The 20,978-nt window shown below is 42.8% G+C and overlaps 1 protein-coding gene across 3 annotated transcripts; it reads left to right on the top strand.

Annotated features, from left to right (window-relative positions):
- The first annotated feature begins 907 nt into the window (after positions 1-907).
- On the top strand, positions 908-20,900 carry LOC124110658 (NACHT domain- and WD repeat-containing protein 1-like). 3 transcript variants are annotated; one of them, XM_048392267.1, is made up of 14 exons: positions 908-1,040; positions 4,611-4,786; positions 6,296-6,407; positions 6,733-6,779; positions 7,015-7,118; positions 7,968-8,014; positions 10,477-10,797; positions 11,403-11,602; positions 11,925-12,092; positions 12,827-12,962; positions 13,443-16,858; positions 17,288-17,399; positions 17,556-18,187; positions 19,537-20,900. In XM_048392267.1, exons 2-14 carry the CDS (start codon positions 4,673-4,675, stop codon positions 19,795-19,797), a joined length of 5,670 nt encoding a protein of 1,889 aa, XP_048248224.1. In that variant the 5' UTR covers positions 908-1,040; positions 4,611-4,672; the 3' UTR covers positions 19,798-20,900. The 3 variants fall into 3 exon arrangements, with proteins under 3 accessions (XP_048248224.1, XP_048248225.1, XP_048248226.1); XM_048392268.1 differs by lacking the exon at positions 908-1,040 and adding an exon at positions 4,003-4,166; XM_048392269.1 differs by lacking the exons at positions 908-1,040; positions 4,611-4,786; positions 7,968-8,014 and having other exon boundaries at positions 6,297-6,407; positions 19,537-20,899.
- Positions 20,901-20,978: the final 78 nt, after the last annotated feature.

Below are 20,978 nucleotides of genomic sequence, written 5' to 3'. Positions count from 1 at the left end.
GAGGGGGATTATTCCATCAGTTTCACCACACGTAACACACGTATTTTATCATTTTCTTCCTCTGTTCAGGTCCCAAATCAAACCACTAACACTTCCAACCTGAGACCATATACCGGGACCGCTTCCGTGGTCCCCGTATATGGTAGAGCTTACGACCAGAGAGCTGAAGGTCGTGGGTTCGATCCCCGGCCGCGTCCTGCCAAAAGACGTTAAGAGGTGGTGCCTGTTGTTACCCTGTCTGGGGCTAAAACAAGGACAAGGTATCAGTATACTGTGTCTAAGTGGGGTATTCACGTCTTGAAACTTGAACGCGATGTTCCATTTCACCTCACCTAACCATATACCGATATCTATGGTAAAAGGTCTTTGCTTCCAACACTAACCCGCCCTATCATTTCAGCCATGCTCTTAACACACGAACAATGACCGAATAGAGTGCATGCTTACTTCAAGAACAGATACAATGAAATATCGAAATTTATTCGGCTTTATTAACCAAAATAAATACCATTTCTTCGACCTGGTAAAACGCCGTCGCGTGAGAGAAAATACTCGCACTTTGTGTCTCAACAATGGAGTCAAATACATAAATATATAAATACTAGTGGGCAGCACGGTGTAGCGAATCAGTTTTGCGTTGCATGGTAGGCAGCAATGCTTCTGTTTACATTGTAACAAAGCTTAGCTGCGCATTGAACAGCATTCTCTTTTGTGCATGTGACCGGTGCCAAACTCTTATCGCCAATTTCAATGCCATATCGCTCGTTGCTACTTCAATGCTGTATCGCCTGTCGCTAGGTTCGGCTATCCGTCGTCTTTACGACTCTCACAGTGGCGGTATGCCGACTGTATAACAATCTTTACATTGCTGTATTGAGCTATTTGTTGTTAGGCTCTATGTTGGGTTTGATGTGTGCGAGATTTGCAGGCTTGTAATGACTGTCTGACACCGATAGCGACTCTACGCAGCTAACATTAGGGCCAAATTAGAAAGGTAACCGCGGTGGAACTGCTTGCACAACTGTCAGCGTCACGGAAAGGTAAGAAAGGATTTTCCAAAATTAAAATAATTATTTTGTGATCATGTGATTATTGATTACACGCAGACATGGTTATGTGTGATTATGTTATGACGACATTAAGTCAACATGCAACACGATGGCTGTACGGTTCGTAGTTACCAACGGGTCTCGACGGCATTTGACATCATGACCGTAGCTCGTAAACGGACGATAACAATCAGGCCTATCAATGCATGCTCACCAAAACATCAAACAGCTGAAATATACTTGGCGTTCCTACACAAAAACTACTTGATGTGTCCATTATGATTTCCATCACGACAAACAATCTCTGCTAAAAATTGTACGTCCGTTGTACGATTCCGACTATGTAGGAAGCATTTTATTTTTAATCATTATCATTTAGTGATTTAGAGTACCCTTCCCCCAAGGGTGGCACCCGTCACAAACACATGCAAAGGCAAGTCAAGGGTTATCCTGAATAACCAAAGCTATTAATCTCGACACATGTGTATATCCATATTCATACAGACCATCTTACAAAGAAATCTCTCTGTTGTGTGTCTTTAAACAACACTAAATATGTGTAATGCGAAGTTCACATTTCTAGTAGACTAATCATCCAAGGCACCGCCATATGATGTGCAGAATTGCCTCCCTTAGTCGTGCCAGAATCCGTTGCTTCGAATCCCATATTCGACCTGATTGTGATACTTGTGTCAGTACCACGCCCAAACACGTGGACTTCCTCAAGCTGCCACCAGGTAAAACTGAAATACAGTTCAGAACGGCGTTAAGCGAAACTATAAATAACTTAATTTTGGTAATATCTACAAACTACTTGTGTTATATATACTACTCTAAAGAAGTTAAAGAACACCCGATATAGTTTATATGAAAAAATATCTTGTGCTCTTTAAGAGTAATATACGTTGATAACCTGATAGGCATCTGCTAAAGTGATATCTGTGTGTCATCCTCATCTACCAGTGTGTTATACCCCCATTCTACAATGATACATACCCTGGATCTTTCGCCGCCGTAGCTTCATTTACAGCCCGATTCGAAAGATTCGACGTTAAAAATAGCCGTCCAATCAAATAATAGTCATTAGCGATAGAAATTTTGTGCTAAATAAAGGAGTGAGTGAGTGAGTGAGTATGGTTCTACGCCGCTTTAAGCAATATTCCAGCAATATCACGGCGGGGGACACCAGAAATGGCTTCACATATTGTACCCATGTCGGGAATCGAACCCGGGTCTTCGGCGTGACGAGCGAACGCTTTAACCACTAGGCTCCCCGACCGCCCCCTAAATAAAGGATACGAGAAATGGCGACGTCACTTCCTAGACGAAGCTATGGTAAATGGATCCAGAGTTTTTATCATACTAGAATGGGTATATTACACCCTGGACACTCGAGGATGTCTGTCTGCAGACAGACTGCTCGCTGTCTATCAGGTTAAACCCAACTCTAATCATATTTACAGATTAGATTCAACCTGTGGCAGCAGTGTATCCCTTAGCAACACCTGCCATTGTGGCTGTTTAAACAACACAGTTGGAGAGCTCTCCTGCTATACAGATACGATTCTAAAGGGCCATATAACTAGTATAAATCTCTATTGCCCAATAGTCAGTACCCACATGTCACCCTGCCTAATTGTCACTTGTCCACGTGTTATATTGCCCTATCACGTGTAAGTCTATATACAATGCCATCCACGACTGGGGCAACTCAAACACTGAAGCTGTTGAGACGCGCGAAGACTCGTTGTCTACTTCTGCACATCGGCCCCCGAAACTAATAAACCTCGATAGGGAGGTTCCCCTTGTGTTTCAGTGACCTTTACTGCCCGTCTTTAACGAAGAAACAACTATAACATAGACTAATTGCACGGCTCGCTCAATGCTCCACGGGGAGTGTTCCGAGATGAATAGATTCCCTGTACCCATCCCTATAGTCGGACTGAGGAGGATTGTGGTAACAATGTGTGACCTCGCTGATGTGTGTCATCGTGGTCTGATGGTGTGGATGGGTTATATCCTCTGGTCTGTCTGGCCCAGATGTGAATATGTACATGACGTTATGACACAACTGGAAGTTTGTTAACCGCGGCGTAAAAAAACATATTGACTCACTGATCCGCCTTGTTGGTACCTTTTGGTGTTAGTGTGCGCCAAGGTACCAAACATTCTACAGGTCAGATCAACTTATCTCGAAAATGTATTTTACGCTTACATTACTGAATGACAGATGTGTATTCAAACACCATCCTCCAACTCACACATCTCAACCATCCCCAATCCCCAAACCCAGCCACACCCGTTCTTCCAGCCACGCACCCCGCCCATAACTTCCATTTATTGATGCAGAGTTTCGTCCCTTGGGCGTGCCCTGATTAAGTTTCTAGGTTTGTCAGAACCACACCTGTGCTCGTGGGTTTCACCGAAGTGGTAAAGGCCTAAGACCCGCATTCTGCTTTCCTCACACATCAAGCCATGAAATAACTGAAATACTGTTCTAAGCGTCATTAAACCAACCTCACTCATTCCCTCAGCTTCCTCTATTGCTATAGTGTGAGATAATGGGTTATGTATGTGTAAGAAAGTACCCAAGGGAGAGACCTACTGCCACAGGAACAATCTCCCCAACCCCCATCCCCCCCTTACCCCACCTCTCTGCCCCCAAGTCCCAATGGTCACCGGGCGAATGTGTCCCCTTGTGGGACAGCCTGTTGTCGACAGCCCCTAAATCAATCGGTCGCTCCAGTATTTGCTGGCTTGGACCTGCCTTATTGCCTGCGTAAGTCCACGGCGAGAAATTCGTGGCTTTGTCGTGGTAAGGCATCTATTGATTGATCACTTTCTGATGAGATCAAAGTGATTGCCAATTGAACGGCCAGGGTTTGGGTGCTCAGCAGGTGATTACGGCATTTCACGGACAAAGGTGACTTTCACTCCACCACACCAATTTAGTCGTCTTCCAGTCGATGGAATAAATGTCTTATGGCTCTAGTAAGAAGGCGTCTGATCTGACAGAGCTATGGGTCACAGGCGATATATCGCCACTTCGGTAACTCGTGGCTGCATCTGTAACCGGGACGTCACATCTGCTGCATTAGACGATTGCCTTGGTTACGGGTAGGTCCCATCGTCTGACCACTGGTCAGCAAACATTGTTTGATAATCTGGTTATGAATTACGACTACATGACTCAAAAGCGCGTTTGATATACTGGCAGATGTATTTGTGTGTAGCGCTGCTTTCGGGACCTCTCGGAACCTTTTCAAACAAACGTCGTCAGACCATGAAGTTCTCGGAGTTAGGTTAAGGCACCGAGTCGGTGTTTATGTATGTCGAGATCCTTACATCGATGGTACTTTCAATCTGTATGTATGAGTCTGACTTGTTACACGGCATATACACATGGACACCGCCACAATATACTTTCTCAGCTTCATTAAACACTAGACACTAATATGACATTGTTAAACGCTAGTAGCCCCATTTGTCGTCTGCTCGCGAGATTTATTTCACTTTTTCATTTGCCATGGACTCTTTTACTTACCGAAGCTTACACTGCAGACATGATGTCGCGTGCTGACCACGTCTCCAGTCACTCCTGATGCTATATTTGACTGATCACCATGGAAACTAGACATGAAGAAGACTGGAACAAGCCGCCGGAACCGGAAGTCCGCCGGGCGAAGACTGCCATGGAAGATGAGCTGCTCATCAAACTTGGAGTTAAACGGGAAAATGTAGGTGGCGCTGAACCAACATCGGACGAATAGATATGTCTACCTTTATATTTTATGTTTGACCTTGACCGAATTTCCTTTGGGATGTTAATGAGCATCCAAGTATTCTTAGGTATATTACCGACCAGGTATTCTCCTAAAAAGTACATTGTATATACATGAACAACATTCGTTAACTCGAAGTCAATAGAAAACACATCGACTTATCCGTTGTTCGAGACAAGCGGAGTGCTAATACTATCATAGTGTTGCTAAGAATACCATTTTATCGTTTTGAACGACATCGAGTTAATGAATGAGTGAGTATACTTTTACGTCGCTTTTTTAATATCCAAACAATATGACGGAGGGGAGACTAGACATAAATTTCGCACGTTGTACCCATGTTGGTATTCGAACCCGGGCCTTCGGCGTGACGAGCTAACTGTCAACCATTAGGCTACCCAACCGCCCCATGATATTGAGGTGTGTATATTTCATGTTTGACAACACAACCACCTGCTAGGCACACCTCAAGCGTTAATCTCTACGGGGAATTAAAAGATTAGGCTCAGGTAAAATCTGTTTACAAATCTACTATATTCTCCATATGTTACAAGGGAATTCTGAAGTGTCTTGTACATGGCAATCAATGCACAGGCAATAAATAACCAGCCCAGTGGGATTTTTATTGATAATAAACCATCTTTAAGTCAGCATATATCGCAATCATAGGCCTTCGGTTCGATTATCCTGTACATGAAGCTATTATTTATAAGGTGAATTGTTTTGTAAATATAGCCCATGACGCGGTGTAATGCGGTCCTGGCTCTGGAGTATGTGTCACGTTTGACGCACTAGTAACTAGCCTATGCGTCATACTGTGGCGCCCCATTTCGCTGTGCAGAGTTGCGTCCTTCAGGCGGGCCAGGAACCTATGGTCAAACGGCTAAGAACTGCATGCCTACTGGTGTTCCTGCAACATTAAGCTCCAATGTTTAAGAGCCAGTTAACTCCCTTGCCTCGAAAGATAATTGCCTCGTTATGTAGCGGTTTCTGAACATCGTAGGCGGAAACCCAAGAACGAACTATTACTCGCTGTTGTTCTAGCCTCTTCCAACAGAAGGCGGTAGTGTCTGTCCTGAATGATTGAATGCTGTTTATCAAGGGACACTTATCCTTCCTCAAAGCGAGAAGTTTACGTTTTAAAATCGTTTTAAAATCATTTGAAAAACCTGCATTCATTGTTTCATCTTTACCACTATATTTTAAATGCATTTTTCCTTTTTGACAATTTTCGTCAGAAGTGTGAAAAACAGTGTTCATGTTTTATTTGCTGCAACAAATGCTTCATCGTAATAATAGTATTATCTTCAAAACGGTAATGTGTTGTTTCGTTCTTTCATTCATATAATTTAAAATTTATTTTAACAGTGTCTGTTTGTAGGTTTTTCTTATATGTGAATTTCCATCACGCAGCCCTTTGCGTTTCTGTCCCTATGTCTGTGGATGTACTTGCGTGTCCCCCAGATCGAGTTCCACCCCCTGATCAAACACCAGCGTGTAGAGAGAGCCTCGACTGCGCTGTCCCTCAAATACCAAAAGATCAAACCACCGTACAGAGAAGAGCCACTCTGGATACGTCAGTATACCATACTGCACAACTTTTGATAGGGAAATAATTAATGTCAATATTTAACATTACCATGGAAACGTACGCATTTTTTGTTTATTTCAAGTTAAAATTTAACATATCCTCATGTTTTGTTTGGGAACGTAGTTAAATATATCGTTATCCTTATGAAAAGTAGAGAACTATAGGCCATGCAATATGGAAATACTATGAAATAATAACCTTTGTCTTTCCATAACTTATATAAGATTTAATATTCAAACATTATCCTAATCATGTATTCTTAATTGGCTTGTCAAATAAGTTTATTCACAGTTTATTTATCCCAAATTAGGAAATGCCTGGAAGTGTAACAACGTTGCTATGCGACAGATGTCGGATGTGAGTATTGCAGTGAGGTGCGATAGCAAACTGTTATATCTCGGCATGGGGCATTCAGTGGTACAACACTCGTCAATCATTTTGAGAAGGAGACTATAGATTTGTGCGTTAAAATTGATGATAATTTTATTCAATAACATTAGCCTCTGAGAGATGTTGAATAAACATTGATATGAATTATTAGTCATGATTAATTTATAGAAAATATTGGGTTTTTTTTTTTTTCCACCTTCAGCTTGCAAGAAGAGGGCCCCGAAATGCGTCACTGGATGCTGTTGGGCGTGCGCGAAGCAACCGGGTTCCGTTTCCGGCCGGAGACCCTGAATACCACAAAAAGAGGTACAGTCACCTGATTTGGCTTTAAGATTAGGCACATTCATTATCCAAGGGATATCCTACAGAGCAGTTGATGATCACCCGGTAGTCATACATAGGTATGACTCGTCAGGAAACAGCTACACTGAAAATTACATGTTTCAAATTGCACGTTTATTTACTTCTGATGTTGTTCTTCAATCTAAATTATATGAATCAAATGGTGATTCTGTTATTCAAACACACACAGAGAACCCCCGTTATCCAATACCCTTTAAGTACGGAAATCTTGCTTATCAGACCAGTTTGGAACGTCAACGTATGTTCAAAGATATTATGTACCCACATAATTCCGGGTGGGGGTTTCGGGTAAGAATTGGTCCCGGACAACCTATGCTGGTCGTACGAGTTGACCAAATGGATCGGGTGGTCAGGCTCGGTGACTTGTTTGATAGCGTGTCCTTGTACCCCGACGGCAAGGGACGTTGCTCACGATATCGATCCCTGGGTTGTCTGGTACAGACTCGATTAATTGCAGGCCGTTGCACATGGCTGAAATATTGCTGAGTGCGGCGTAAAACAACATACCAAAACAAACTTTGAACCCATGATTCGTTAATCTGGTCCCCGTTCCACAAAGCGATCTTAATTTTAGCGCTAAGATGATCGTAACTCCCGTACTTTAACAAACGCTTACGAACCTCTTAGCGCTGAGATCGCACTGTGGAACGGAGCCGAGGTCTGTTTCTCTAGGAACGGAGTTTCTCTGTGATATGGATGTAAAGTCTATTGTCTGTGGCACATTTGTATTGCGATTTCAACTATTTCAGTTTGTAACATAGTTCCATGATTGTGATATACTTGTATATACAGAGCTGCAAGGTTCAAAAAGCTTTCTGAGCTGCTCAGTGAATGGCGAGGTAATATGAGCACCAGTTTCTTGCTGATACCGGCTTTACCTAGAGTCCTCGTAGGGACCGATCCACAAACAATGTTCCTATACCTCTTCAATTTAACAACAACGTCCGTCTAACCCTTAGACTACTATCTCTTTATTTACACATCTGGATCTTTGTATAAAACTCATTTCTGATCCTTCGCCTATTCCTGTGCTGTTCGTAGTAAAACCTTAAGCGTCCAGGAAAAAATAAACAAAGGATGTCATCCAAAAAGACACAACGTTCAATTTTTTGGATTGCAGTCGTTGTTGAGCGTCATTAAAACCCCGAATGCAAAGTAAAGGGTTTAGTTGCTTTACAATTTATGACTAATTATTTATGTTAGATACTGAACACAGTCTTGGTCTGTTGCACTTCAAAACTACTTTAGTAGTTGAGTAAAAAAATCTTACTAACAAATAAGATGCTAAAGGTGTTAGATATATGCTCACATGCTTAAATGTAAACATAAATTGAGGACTTTGTTCGAGTAGTACTGTTTCAGTATATGGGGGTTAAAAGACCGATCGACCGCCTCCGTGGTCTATTGGTAGAGCGTCCGCCCGGAGAGTGGAAGTCCGGAGTTCGATCCCCGGCCGCGTCATACCAAAAGACGTTAAAAGATGGTACTTAATGTTACCCTGTCTGGCGCTCGGCATTAAGGGGCTAAAATATACTGTGTCTGAGTGGGGTATTCATGTTAAACTGCGGCATGGTATCTCAGTGAGGTAGCACTATAAATCGGCATCAGTCCGGTCTAGTACACACACACACACACACACACACACACACACACACACACACACACACACACACACACACACACACACACACACACACACACACACACACACACACACACACACGCACACACACGTGCATGCACGTCGCTATATAAGTGCAATAATCTTGGACGCGACGTTAAACCCCACTTCACCTCACCTATAAGACCGATCAAATCACTTCGGGACAATTAAGGACAACGACTATCTCAGTTACCGTGTTGGATACGCCTAGTTACTGACAGTATGAAATACTTGTGTATCACATTATTAGATAGTCCAACAAGGACTAATAGAGCACATTAATATCACATTGTTGGATTTTCTTACAAAGGACAAAGTATAACATATGTATATTACATTATTGGTTATGCCTAATAAGGATTACTACAATCTAGAGTTATTGCACATATATTTTTAGCAATGTTAATCTGCAGCACATGTATTGCAAAGTTGGATTCGTCTAACGAAGGATTACTTGTGGTAGATATATATTACATTAAGGCTATTTCAGTATGCTGATTATATCGAACCATATACAAAACGTCATTATCAAACATATATTCGTGCATGTCACTGAGTTATTACAATAGTGCATGTTCTGTATTGCATGTTATGTGTTTCTGTGTCGTGTCCGTAATACCCCTTCTTGCCACATTGTGTTGACATGCTTCCTGATAGCATTTTATTATTTAGTTATTAAACTTAGTGAATATCTAGCGGAATAACACAACTAGCACAAAAGTACCATTTTTAGTGTATGTGGGCTGTAGAACATCTGAACTTAGTTGGTAGATTTAACCTTCTGCGGTCTAGGCGTTGCTTTTACGTTAGTAACCATTATGGTTGAATGTATTCCATGACTCGTAGCGGTGTTAACAATGTCCTGGTTTTGTCATGCTCATAGCAATAAATATACACATGGGTGTAGATGATTGTATATTTTATCTGTCCTTTCGTGTTTGTGTAACCCAGTGTATCGAATCTGACAAAAATAGGTATGAATTTAATAGTTCCAAGAGTATCGGGCGGTAGGGTAGCCTTGTGGTTCAAGCTTTCGCTCATCACACCTGAGGCCCGGGTTTGATTCCAACAAGGATTAAATGTGTAATGTCAACTTCTGGAGTCCTCTGCTGTGATATTGATAAAATAGTGCTAATAGCGACGTAAAACCATACTCACTCAATCAGCGAATGCATGTATTATGATCAACTCCAAAGATAAAATTGTACGTAAATGGAGACACTATCGTGAGTACAAACAATTTTTCATTTATAGAATGTTATATATTTAATTTGTGGTATTACACTTTACCCACTATCGTAATATATATACATGCTACCTTCAAATTTGTGATGAACATTTTTATGAAATACTTGCAAATTCCCCTTTTGGGTCCAAGAATAAAATCTTGTAAACATCTCTCATATGTAACATGATGATATGTAGCCTTACACCACACATGCATATTTGACACTGCTGATCATATACTTCTCGACTTTTGATAGGGATAATCAGATACGCTCTTCTATCACGCGTATCACGGAAAGATTATAATATCCCTATCAAACTTGGAGTCGTATAGTATACACGTTTTGGGCCCTGATGAGACCTAGTTGCCAAATGAACAGACAGACAGAGATCTCTCCTCTTCTGTTGCAGGGTTCCAGCAGCTGGCCTATGTGAGCCCGGGGGAGGAACAGCTGGATTTCGGGAGGCTTGACTCCTTCCGTCGAGCCTCCGTCTCCACCTCCACCTCCACCACCACCACCACCTCCCAGATCTGCAACATCTCCCGACAAAGGTCTTCCTCCTTTACTGCCAATCTCAGGATACGGAGCGCCAAGACGAGAGTCCGGACCACGCCTCAGAAGTGGATGAACATGAAGAAAGAGATGCTGGTCAATCTGAAGGCAGCCAAACTCAAACTTGACAAGGATATACCACGGTCTGAGGTCAGGATCTACCTGACGGCCACACCAGGTGGGGAATATTATTAATATCAGCTTCAGATTCGCATATATACAGGTAGAGGTGAGGTGACGTAAGTGAAAATGGGGTTTAAAGTCGCGTCCAAGATTATTGCACTTATATAGCGACGTTCATGAGTGCTAGCCCACTGAGATACCATGCCGCAGTTTAACATGAACACAGTATAATGACTCCGAGCCGACAAGTCCTTGTTGTTGCCCCTGAATGCCGAGCGCCAGACATATACAACAAATACCTTTAGCGTCGTTTGGTATGACGCGGCCGGGATAAAACACCGGACCTTCTGCTCTCCGGGCGGACGCTCTACCACGAGACAACGCAGGTGTTGGATAAAGAATATAATATATGATCGTTTAAAATGTAATTATATAATTATTTTCGATTATATCGTTGACATCTGTCATATCAAGAATGCTTGATGTTTGTATATCATTGTGCCATGAGGACGGTAATTAGATTGTCTATTCCCGGCTCAAACACACAGAAACCTCTTAGAATCTAGCTGAAATTTGGAGTAAATTCAATCAACACTTTTTCGTCTGGGAGAATAATTCGTAATGTATATCACAACAAAATCTTACCTGTCATCTATACAGACATGGCAGAGGAGCGGGAGTTTTTGGCGGAGGTGGCTTATCCAGAACTCAGGCGGTACTGTGAGAAACTGGGGATGAACTGTCACGTGGTGGACTTGAGGACCGGGATGGACAAACTGGGCAATGACGTCATGACCTTCAAGATGTGTGAGGTGGAAGTAGAAAAGTGCCGCCGGCTCTCCGTGGGACCAAACTTCGTGGTCAGTTAACATAGTTTAACATAGTACTTAGTAGTGCCTTCTTTAACCGGTTACTAGTCAGTGCAGTAGACAAACACAATCTATTAAAACTGCCTCAGTGACAGTTTAAAAGTCTTCTGGGTGCATATCTTGGTCAATATGGTGGTACCAATTTGTCCTACAGATGTAAATGAGTATGGCCAACGTTTGAACTTGTATTTGTTCTGAAATTGTCTTTTACCAAAAACGAAGGCATACGTTCGGCGTGATGGCGTTCTGATTACGATTATGCTGGCTTTTGCTGACTGGTGTATATCATAAGCTGCTACAATCTTCCTTGTAGTGTCTGGTCGGTGAACAACTGGACAAAGATTTGCCAGGCTTCATGACAAAGGACGAGCTGGAGCAGATCAGGGATGTTGTCATCAAGCAGAAGATAGATGGCGTTGAACTCCTGGACGAATACTACCGTCTCGACACCAACCGCTTATCTCCATTGTATGAGCTCGCGGTAAGACAAGAACATGTACATATCAGCACTGTTGACATAGTGTTGACAGTACGACTCATTCATTCATTCAATTATATATAAGTTGTTGTCTTGTGGGAACCAATGGTGACATGTTTTAGTTGGTTGGTTGGTTTGTTGTTTAACGCCGCACTCAGCAATATTACAGCTATATGACGGCGGTCTGTAAAAAATCGAGTCTGGACCAGACAATCCAGTGATTAATATCATGAGTATCGATCCACGCAATTGGAGTGAGTGAGTGAGTGAGTTGGGTTTAACACCGCTTTAACAGTATTCCAGTTATATCGCGGCGTGTCAGCTTAATGTCCGAGGAAAGCCCGAAGTGATGCAGGTCTCAGACGTTTACCACTTCGATGAAACCCACGAGCACGGGTATGGTGCTGACAAACCTAGAAACATAATCGGGGCGAACCGGGATTCGAACCCACAATCATAGGTTTCTGGCGTGCCCAAGGGAGGCAACTCTGCACAGCGAATCGCGGCGAATTAGACGACTGGGCCACCCGTGCCCCCTCCACGCAATTGGGATCGATGACATGCATCAACCCAAGTCAGCGAGCCTGACCACCCGATCCCGTTAGTCGCCTTTTACGACAAGCATAGTCGCCTTTTACGCTGAAGACCTATTCTACCCCGGAATCTTCACGGGTCGACATGTTTTAGTGATTACTTATATACATAAGGGGGTAATATATGTTAATTGTTACCCACAGAGAGAGGACCTACAGAACCTGCCTGATGCGGAAGAGGCAGAGGACAATCTGAAGGAACTCCTTACAGAGGCCATGTATATCCTCAGAGAGGACGGGAAGTTCGGGAGGAGAACAAAGGACTTCTATAAGTGGTCTAGTGAGTGTTCCATATATTTAATCAAACACACGAACCATGAAACTTAGAAATAACGATAACACTAAAATTTCATCATAAAAATACATAAGATCATATTCAGATACTAGTATTGACTTTCTATCAATGTGTTCAATTCGTGAAAACTATTCGGTGATGGATTATACTTTCATATACTTAAGTTCTATAAATGAACGACTGATATGAATCCCTTCGGGGATTCCGGGCTAGAAATGGTCCTCAGCAACTTATGCTGGTCGTAAAGGACGAGGCGACTGAATGGTTCAGGTGGTCAGGCTCGGTGACTTGGTTCAGAGAGTGCCATTGTTCACAAGCAGCATGGGTTGTCTGGTAATGTCACTCGTTTATTTACATGATGATATATATTTTGATACCGGGTGCAACAACAAACAAACCCACACACATGCACACTGACGTGGAAAGTATTTTAACTTCGTAATATAGTCTCTGTATGCATTACAGTTTGCGCCAAGGAAGTGGAGACAGGACTCTACGGGTGTAGAGAGCCTGGCAGTCAGCTCCTCTGCTTCATGAGGGACAGCAGTTTGGAACATCATGACAAAGGTTTCGCAAATCTGCTTGCAATAATCACACGCTGCTTTGAAAACAATGGTTGCGAGGGAAACATTGTGCCTATCGCAAAAGGAAAGAAGACATTGAACTATATGAGGAGCCTCTGTAATGTGTTCCTTTCACACGTGATGACCCTGATAGAGAAAAACCTTGATCTCCAGCAATTCTACATCGCTGACCATGTGTCAGGAACAGCTGATCTCATCCAGCACGTCAATCACCAGAAGCTCCTCAACAAATCTTACACGGACCAGAACAACCAGCAACTGACTGAGCAGATAAGGGACATCTTGGCGAACCCAGCCTTCAAGAGGACAGCCATCATATGTGGAGACAAGGGCTCAGGGAAAAGTTCATTTGCTGCGCACATTGCAGAATGCTCTGTTAACTGGAATCCAAAGGTCAACACAATAATCCGGTTCATTGGTCGGTCATTGAGAACGTCTTCACTGTATCACACACTGATTAGTACCTGCAAACAGATAGCCTTCCTCTACACACTGATTGTCAGGTTCCCTCCACTGGCTACACTTGTGGACATTATTAAGATCTTCCGGATATTGTTGACAGAAGCCTCTGGAGATGAGGATGTTGGTCCTTTGGTCATCGTACTAGATGGCCTTGAAAATGTGTCAGATCTTGAACCACACCATGTATGGGCTCTCATGGAAGATCTTCCGCTTAATGTTTCTCTCGTCTTGACCATAGATCGTGATCATCCATATCTGAAACTGCTCAAGGCAAGTCCGCAGCCAGGACAGTTTTATACTATCGAAGGTATTGTGGGAGACGAGAGGAAGAAGACCATAAACAAAATCCTAGAGGTTGCAGACAAAACAGTGACAGGTGATCAGTTCAATATGGTTCTGAAACAGATCGGTTATGAAGAAACACCACTTACACTGACTGCAGTGGGTGTTATTGCTGCCCATTGGCCTTCTCACACGCTACCAGAGCGGTTCAGCCTGGACTCAGCAACAGAGGCTTTTGAGAAACTTATTGAAGACATTGAGGAAAACATAGGTTTGGCATTTACCAAGTATGTCCTGTCTCTACTAGCAACATCTAGGTATGGTCTTGCGGACTCGGAACTCCTTCATCTGGTCTTATCAGATTCAGATCTCTTGAATGAGCTTCAGAATGAAAACTCAGATTTGAGTGTTCTGGAAGGATACCCATATCAAGCACAGCTATGCAGAGTCTTCATGTGGATGGATCCTTTCCTAGAAGAAAGGAAAGTGGAAGGAGAAACATTAAAGAAAATAGGACACACATCACTTAAAAGTGCAATACAAAACCGTTACCTTCAAGAAGAATTTGAAATGTTGATGCACAGGCAGCTTGCATCGTTCTTCCAGTACACAAGACGAGGGCTTCTCCTCACAGCTAAAGAAATCACAGAAAGAAAAGGTCTTTCATTGATAAGCCAAAATTGGCGAACTCTCAGATCAGTCCCCTACCATCTCAGCCGCTCCAGTTCTGATGTACCAAATACACTGAAGACAATCAAGGAGACAGTGCTGCTGAATTTCAAATGGATCATCAATGAGATATACTCTGGATATTTGAACGATTTTCTGTTTGATTTAAAGTCTATTGTTGATTTACTACAGGTGGATGAGGATATATTCTTGGTGAGGAGGCTTTTACTCAACCTGAGGCATGTCTTAGAGGAGAACCCAACTTCTCTTGCAAGCATAGTCTCTCAGTTCCCATCTCATCATTCCCACCACTTCAATCAGTTCATTGAACAATCCAAGGAATGGATGAAACAAGTACACACAACAATCCTGATCCCCTCTCCAAACTGTGGTTTCTTCAGCGGTTCCTTCTTTTATGGGAATGTAACCAGACATTCAGAACAGATGCTTCCAAGTCAGGATGGCCTGTACCTAGTGTCTCTGATGAATGGAAAATTTCAGACAATAGAACTCGGAACAGGCGAGTGTCTGGCTTCTGTTGAAGCATCTCTTCAAAGACCACATGTGTGGGGCAAGTACAGAGTGACGGGGCTCATGGACAATGCACTTAAAACATGGGATATCCTTGGAGGCAAACTCTTGAGAAAGGTACCTCTTGGTATCAGTAGAATCACTTGGCTTCACGTGTTTGATGATGGAACTGCATACTTTGCTTCAGACAGCCACATCAAACGACTCCATGCTGTGACTGGGATGCCATCTAGTGTCATAAAAGCTCCCCAGCAAATCAGAGATGCAGGTATGTCACACAGAATCAAGCCCACTATCTGCACTCTCCACATACAAACTGACTGGTGTGTGAGGATTTGGGAAATGTCCGATCCGCAGAACTTTGAAACTATACCACTGGAGGAAAAGGCCTTGTCCAGCCGCTGCAACACATTTTACATGACCAATGATGGCAAGTACGCAGTGGTTATGTACGAGAAAGAAGCAGTCATCTTGTCTATTCTTGATCAGGAGGTTGAATGTATACTTTCATGTGCTGATGAGGACATCCATGTTGTCATGTTTACCAGGAGCCATGATCACGTCTTTCTTGCCTCTGAAACTGGAAACATCAGGGGGAATTTGCTCAACTCAGGGACACAACTTTTTAGTGCATCGGTGAAATCCAAGAAAACAGCAGGACAAGTCACTGCAATGACAACTTCTGAAGATGATCACTTCCTCATAGTTGGCATGTCAACAGGGATGGTGGTTGTGATGAACATCCCTTCTGGACAAAGAATACATAACATCTCCTCCCACACAGAGAAGATCCAACAGCTGTTTTACATGACGGATCATATCCATTTCCAGCATCTCATCTCACTTGACAATGACGGAACAGCCAAGCTGTGGAACCTCCAAAACATCCTCCGGTCGGCAAGAGAGAAACTGTTTGAAATAATGTGGGATGATGACCTGATCAAGGAAGAGTCAGAGAAGATTGATCTGCCCTCCTACTATAAACTGTATGAGTCGAAAGGTAAAAGCAAAATGTTTCTCAACGGTCCTGATGTGTCTGCTTTCTACAATAAGACTGACGAGAACATCTTTGCTGGACAGTCTACACAGCGGTCTGGGGGCAACTGGGAACAGTCAGGGAACCTCCAGGACTGCCTCGAGGTCAATGCCTCCAACACTGCTGCAGGTAGGGGCGACATCTTCATCACCTATACCGGAGAAAAGAAGATTGCATGGTGGGATGTCAGGAGAGAGAAACTGCTATCTGTGAGGGTGGTGGCACCTGGTGGCAGATTCCACAGGCTCAGGACAGTCTTCTTTGATCAAGCTGCTTGTCTTATAACAAGGGACACTGCAGAAAGAGAAACGATCTCGGTTGGTTTTAATATATTTTGTTATGGATTATGTTTAAATGATTATGATTAATTGGTAGAAGGGCTTGTTTTTGTTATCCATTATAGCAAGAGTACTGCTGTGTGCCGTCTGACATAAAAAAAGACTTACGTTTTTGTGAAAATTGTGTGAGAGGCAGGTACTACCAGTAGGACAAGACATGCTCTCCCTTTTCGCGAACACCTGGTGTTACCACTCATTCAGTGATCCGTTCATCTAATTTTCACCGGAACTTTGCCTGTTGACGTTTTATATTTACGAGAGATTCAGTACAGAAAGGCACATCGAGGAAATATATTGATATTTAGTTTGATTTAAGAATAAACTTAATGAAAAGTAATTTCAGTAAATATACAAAGGCTCATTAGTTATGATTGTAAGGTATTTATGAGATTATTTCATTGTGTATAGATTGTGAACGGCACTGGTAAGAAGAAGACTGTTCTTCAAAGAGAAAAGGTCCTGAGGTGCGACATAAGTGCGGACTCCAAGAAGATGGCAACAGTTAATGTGTCACGACAAGGTAAACGTTCCTTCATTGTCGTTTAACATGAATTCAGTGGGGTAGCCCAATAGTCAAGCGTCACCCCGAAGATGCAGATTTGATTCCCTTCATGGGTACAATGTGTGAAGCGCATGCCTACATTTCTGAAAGTATTTGTGTTTCTGTATTTCACAGGCTTCGTGTTAACTATTGTTGACCTCAACACGGAGGAGGAACAAAAGTTTTTCTTACATCTCGGCGATATCACTGGCACTGTCTCCATGGAAAAGGCAAGGGTCACCCTGTCTAAGGACCTCACTGTGGTACTAGGCTTTCTTAAAGTAGAGGACAGAACACTTATCATAAGTTGGAACGTGACAGACGCCGACCGCAGATCATCAGATGATGGCAGCACTGTAGGAGAGGAGAGGAGCATCACAACAGACCTCAGGACAAAGAGTGGTCATTCGTCCGGCGCTGACAGCTTCAAAGGCGAGACAATTTCTTTCCAGAACGTAACCGAGTTCAACATTAAGGTTACAAAGTCTAGATTCTACAACGAACAGGAAGTGTTGTTTGGAACTCGTGAGGGGGATATTTTTGTTCTGGACACTTCCACCCTGAAAGTTATCAAACTGTTTAGTAAAGAGGGTATAGTGGCATGTAAGAGTATAAAGTCGAGCCACACCAAGCCTCACCGATCCGCAGTGAGGAGCATGTACTTCACCAGCGACTACGCCCACCTCTTGACTACAGAGGCCTCCAGAGTGTGTGTGTGGAACATGCAGAGGAAGGTGATGGTCTACTCACCCGCAACTGGAGACAAGGTTAGTATCAAAGTCTATTGCTTACCATTTATCTCACCTTGCACATGAACGTTGGATTCTGATTGGTTAAAACCGTTTCTAGTATTTTCAATGTACGCCGCTAACATCTGAAGTACATTTCTTATGTTTCATGTTTCCTGAGTTTCTGAGTTTGGTTTAACGCCGCTTTGAGCAGTATTCCAGTTATTACGGGTTAAAGGGGTATCAAGGTGATGGGGGTCTCGGATGTTTACCACTTTTGTAAAACCCACGATCACGGGAAGGGTGTTGACAGACATAGAAGCATAATCGGGACGAACCGAGATTCCAACCTACGATCACAAGACTCTGGCGTGCCCAAGGGACACAACTTTGCAAAGCGAATTGCGGCGCCTTGTACCCCGTTCACATGCACCTCTATACATATGTGTGTGTATTTGCATACGTGTGTAAAATACACACGTGAGTATACTTGTCGTGTGAACGCGTTTACTCATGTGTGTATATTTACACCAGGGGCACATTTACATCATGTCTGGAGCAGGTGCAAATGTAAATGTAAATTTGCACTGTATGTATATGTTGTAATGTGAACGTTTATGCCAACGTCAGAGAACGATTAATATTAATTAATATTTCTGTTGGTTTGCCAACACCTAACCAATTGCCAACAGTTCTAGTTGACGCTATTCAGTATACAGCAGTACGAACTTTATGTGAACAACCAGAGCTGGGAAGACAGTGTTTTCTTGGAGTCAAAACCTTGTGTACAAATTAAATCAAACACATGTTGCTTCATGCGAAGATTTCGGTAAAGTAACTCTCTTCTCATTCAACTTTGATTGGTAAACATCCTGTTTTATGTTCAAAGTGGTGAAAAACCTGATGAATATGTGTGCCTTACACAATTTACATACTTTATTTTCACACCTAAGAGGCTTTTCATGTGAACGCATAGTAAATTTACATATACACACGTCTGTATAGTTACACATGTGTAAAATTACTTACGTGAGTAAATGTTGTGCATGTGAAAGGGGTATTAGACAACCAGGCCACGCTTACCAAACGTGTGGGGACTTTATCAGAATGGTGTAGACCCTGTCAGATCCACCTGTTTTAGAAGAAAGGTGTGGTTAATTTTAAACTGTTACGTTAGCAAATAGCAAAGTTCGATGCCAATATTATCGGTAACCGTTCTGTCTGTTCAATTCTGATTCCAAGTTAATACTAAGTTGTTTTGTACGGCATGAAACATGTTTTACCAACAGAAAGATGGGCATCAGTATTGCTCCCTTCGCATTTATTAACGCCAATGTCGACGTGAATAACTCTTCAACATATTTTGAGAAAAAAGTCTTCTTTTTCAGATGACCAACGCAGTGCTATCCAAAGAGGGCTGCTTCACCCTGGCTGGCATGGCTACAGGCGTTGTCAGGCTGTGGGCGAACTACCACAGGAAAATGTTGTATTCCTTCCGCATCCCCACGACACTACATCACGTGGCGTTAACGCCGGACAATGCCAGAATCATCGCTCTAGTGGATGAAAACAATGGCAAACGTGTTGTTGTGTTTGAGATCAAGAATGTGGACGATTATCTTCTAGACAAGGGGGATGAGGATATATGAGAAGCATCCAGTTACCCCTTCCCTGTACAGCCGTATGATGCGGAAACGACATTTCCAGGAAAATGAGATTACATTCCAAACTGTAACATGTTAATATGTAGTACTTGAAGAACATCCCCTTCACACAAAGAAACATAAGTACAGCGACACCAGCCTTGAGATATTGATCAGATGACTTTAGGTACAAAGCATCGCATTGTGGTGTAAGGGAAGCAACTCTTCCTTATCGTCTTGGTGCGTAGGAAGACATTCAGCGTATGGGAGCGTTTCGGGGTAATGCTTACATAGAAATAGTTGTCAGATTAACAACGGATTACAAGAAACTGTCCAAGCAGTGTATCTCAATATTTCCACACTGACAACAGTGGCACTGGTTTGTTAGACTACTTTAAATATCTATACCGTTTTGCGAGTCTTAATGTGGAAATAGTTCAAGCAACAATGAGCAGAAACATTTGGTAGACATTTACAGTGTGTACTGAGTAGTATTAATTACAGTCCGTCCACGAGATCTGTTTCTAAATATTTACAGTAAACTTCCCGATCTGTTTGGGAATAAATGACCAAGGAAGAGTGAAGTGATTTTGAGACTGGCATGGGCATGTGAACTGGCATGGACTACATGAGAATGTCCACGCCACCACCTCCCGCCTTGGAGTATAAATAGTACATATGCAGGAATATAAATAAATAGTATAAATACCACAGTTTTAGACGGACTGCCTCTGTCAGGATTTAGTGGACAGAGCGTCTGACCGGAGAGTGGAGGTTGACGGTTCAGTCCCCGGCCGCGTCATACCAAAACACGTGAAGAGATTATATTTGTTGTTACCCTGCCTGGTGCTCTGGTAAAACAAGGAGTGGTCGTTTCAGAGTCAGTGTACTGTGTCTGTGTGGGTTATCCGTGTTAAACTGCGGCATGGTATCTCAGTGGGTTAATACTATGAAACCGGCATTAATCGGGACTTGTGCCAGCAGACACGACCCGTGAACATCCGGGGTAGAATAGGTCTTTAGCAACCCATGCTTGCCGTAAAAGGCGACGATGCTTGTCGTAAGAGGCGACTAACGGGATCGAGTGGTCAGGCTCGCTGAATTGGTTGATGCGTGCCATCGTATCCCAATTGCGTGGATGGATGCTCATGATGTCAATCACTGGAATGTCTGGTCCAGACTCGATT

Source organism: Haliotis rufescens, unplaced genomic scaffold (assembly GCF_023055435.1).
Source record: "Haliotis rufescens isolate VD_foot unplaced genomic scaffold, xgHalRufe1.0.p SCAF_11, whole genome shotgun sequence".
Taxonomy (NCBI): Eukaryota; Metazoa; Mollusca; class Gastropoda; order Lepetellida; family Haliotidae; genus Haliotis; species Haliotis rufescens.
Note: the sequence above shows the minus strand (reverse complement) of the source record. Positions and strands in the feature narration are given on the sequence as shown.

What these genes read in the sequence shown, in the direction of transcription:
- LOC124110658 (XM_048392267.1), top strand. Translation starts at nt 4,673, where the DNA reads ATGGAAACTAGACATGAAGAAGACTGGAACAAGCCGCCGGAACCGGAA. An exon ending in GCTGCTCAGTGAATGGCGAG is followed by an intron (nt 8,015 to 10,476) that starts GTAATATGAGCA and finishes CTTCTGTTGCAG; the next exon opens with GGTTCCAGCAGCTGGCCTAT. An exon ending in AGTTAATGTGTCACGACAAG is followed by an intron (nt 17,400 to 17,555) that starts GTAAACGTTCCT and finishes TGTATTTCACAG; the next exon opens with GCTTCGTGTTAACTATTGTT.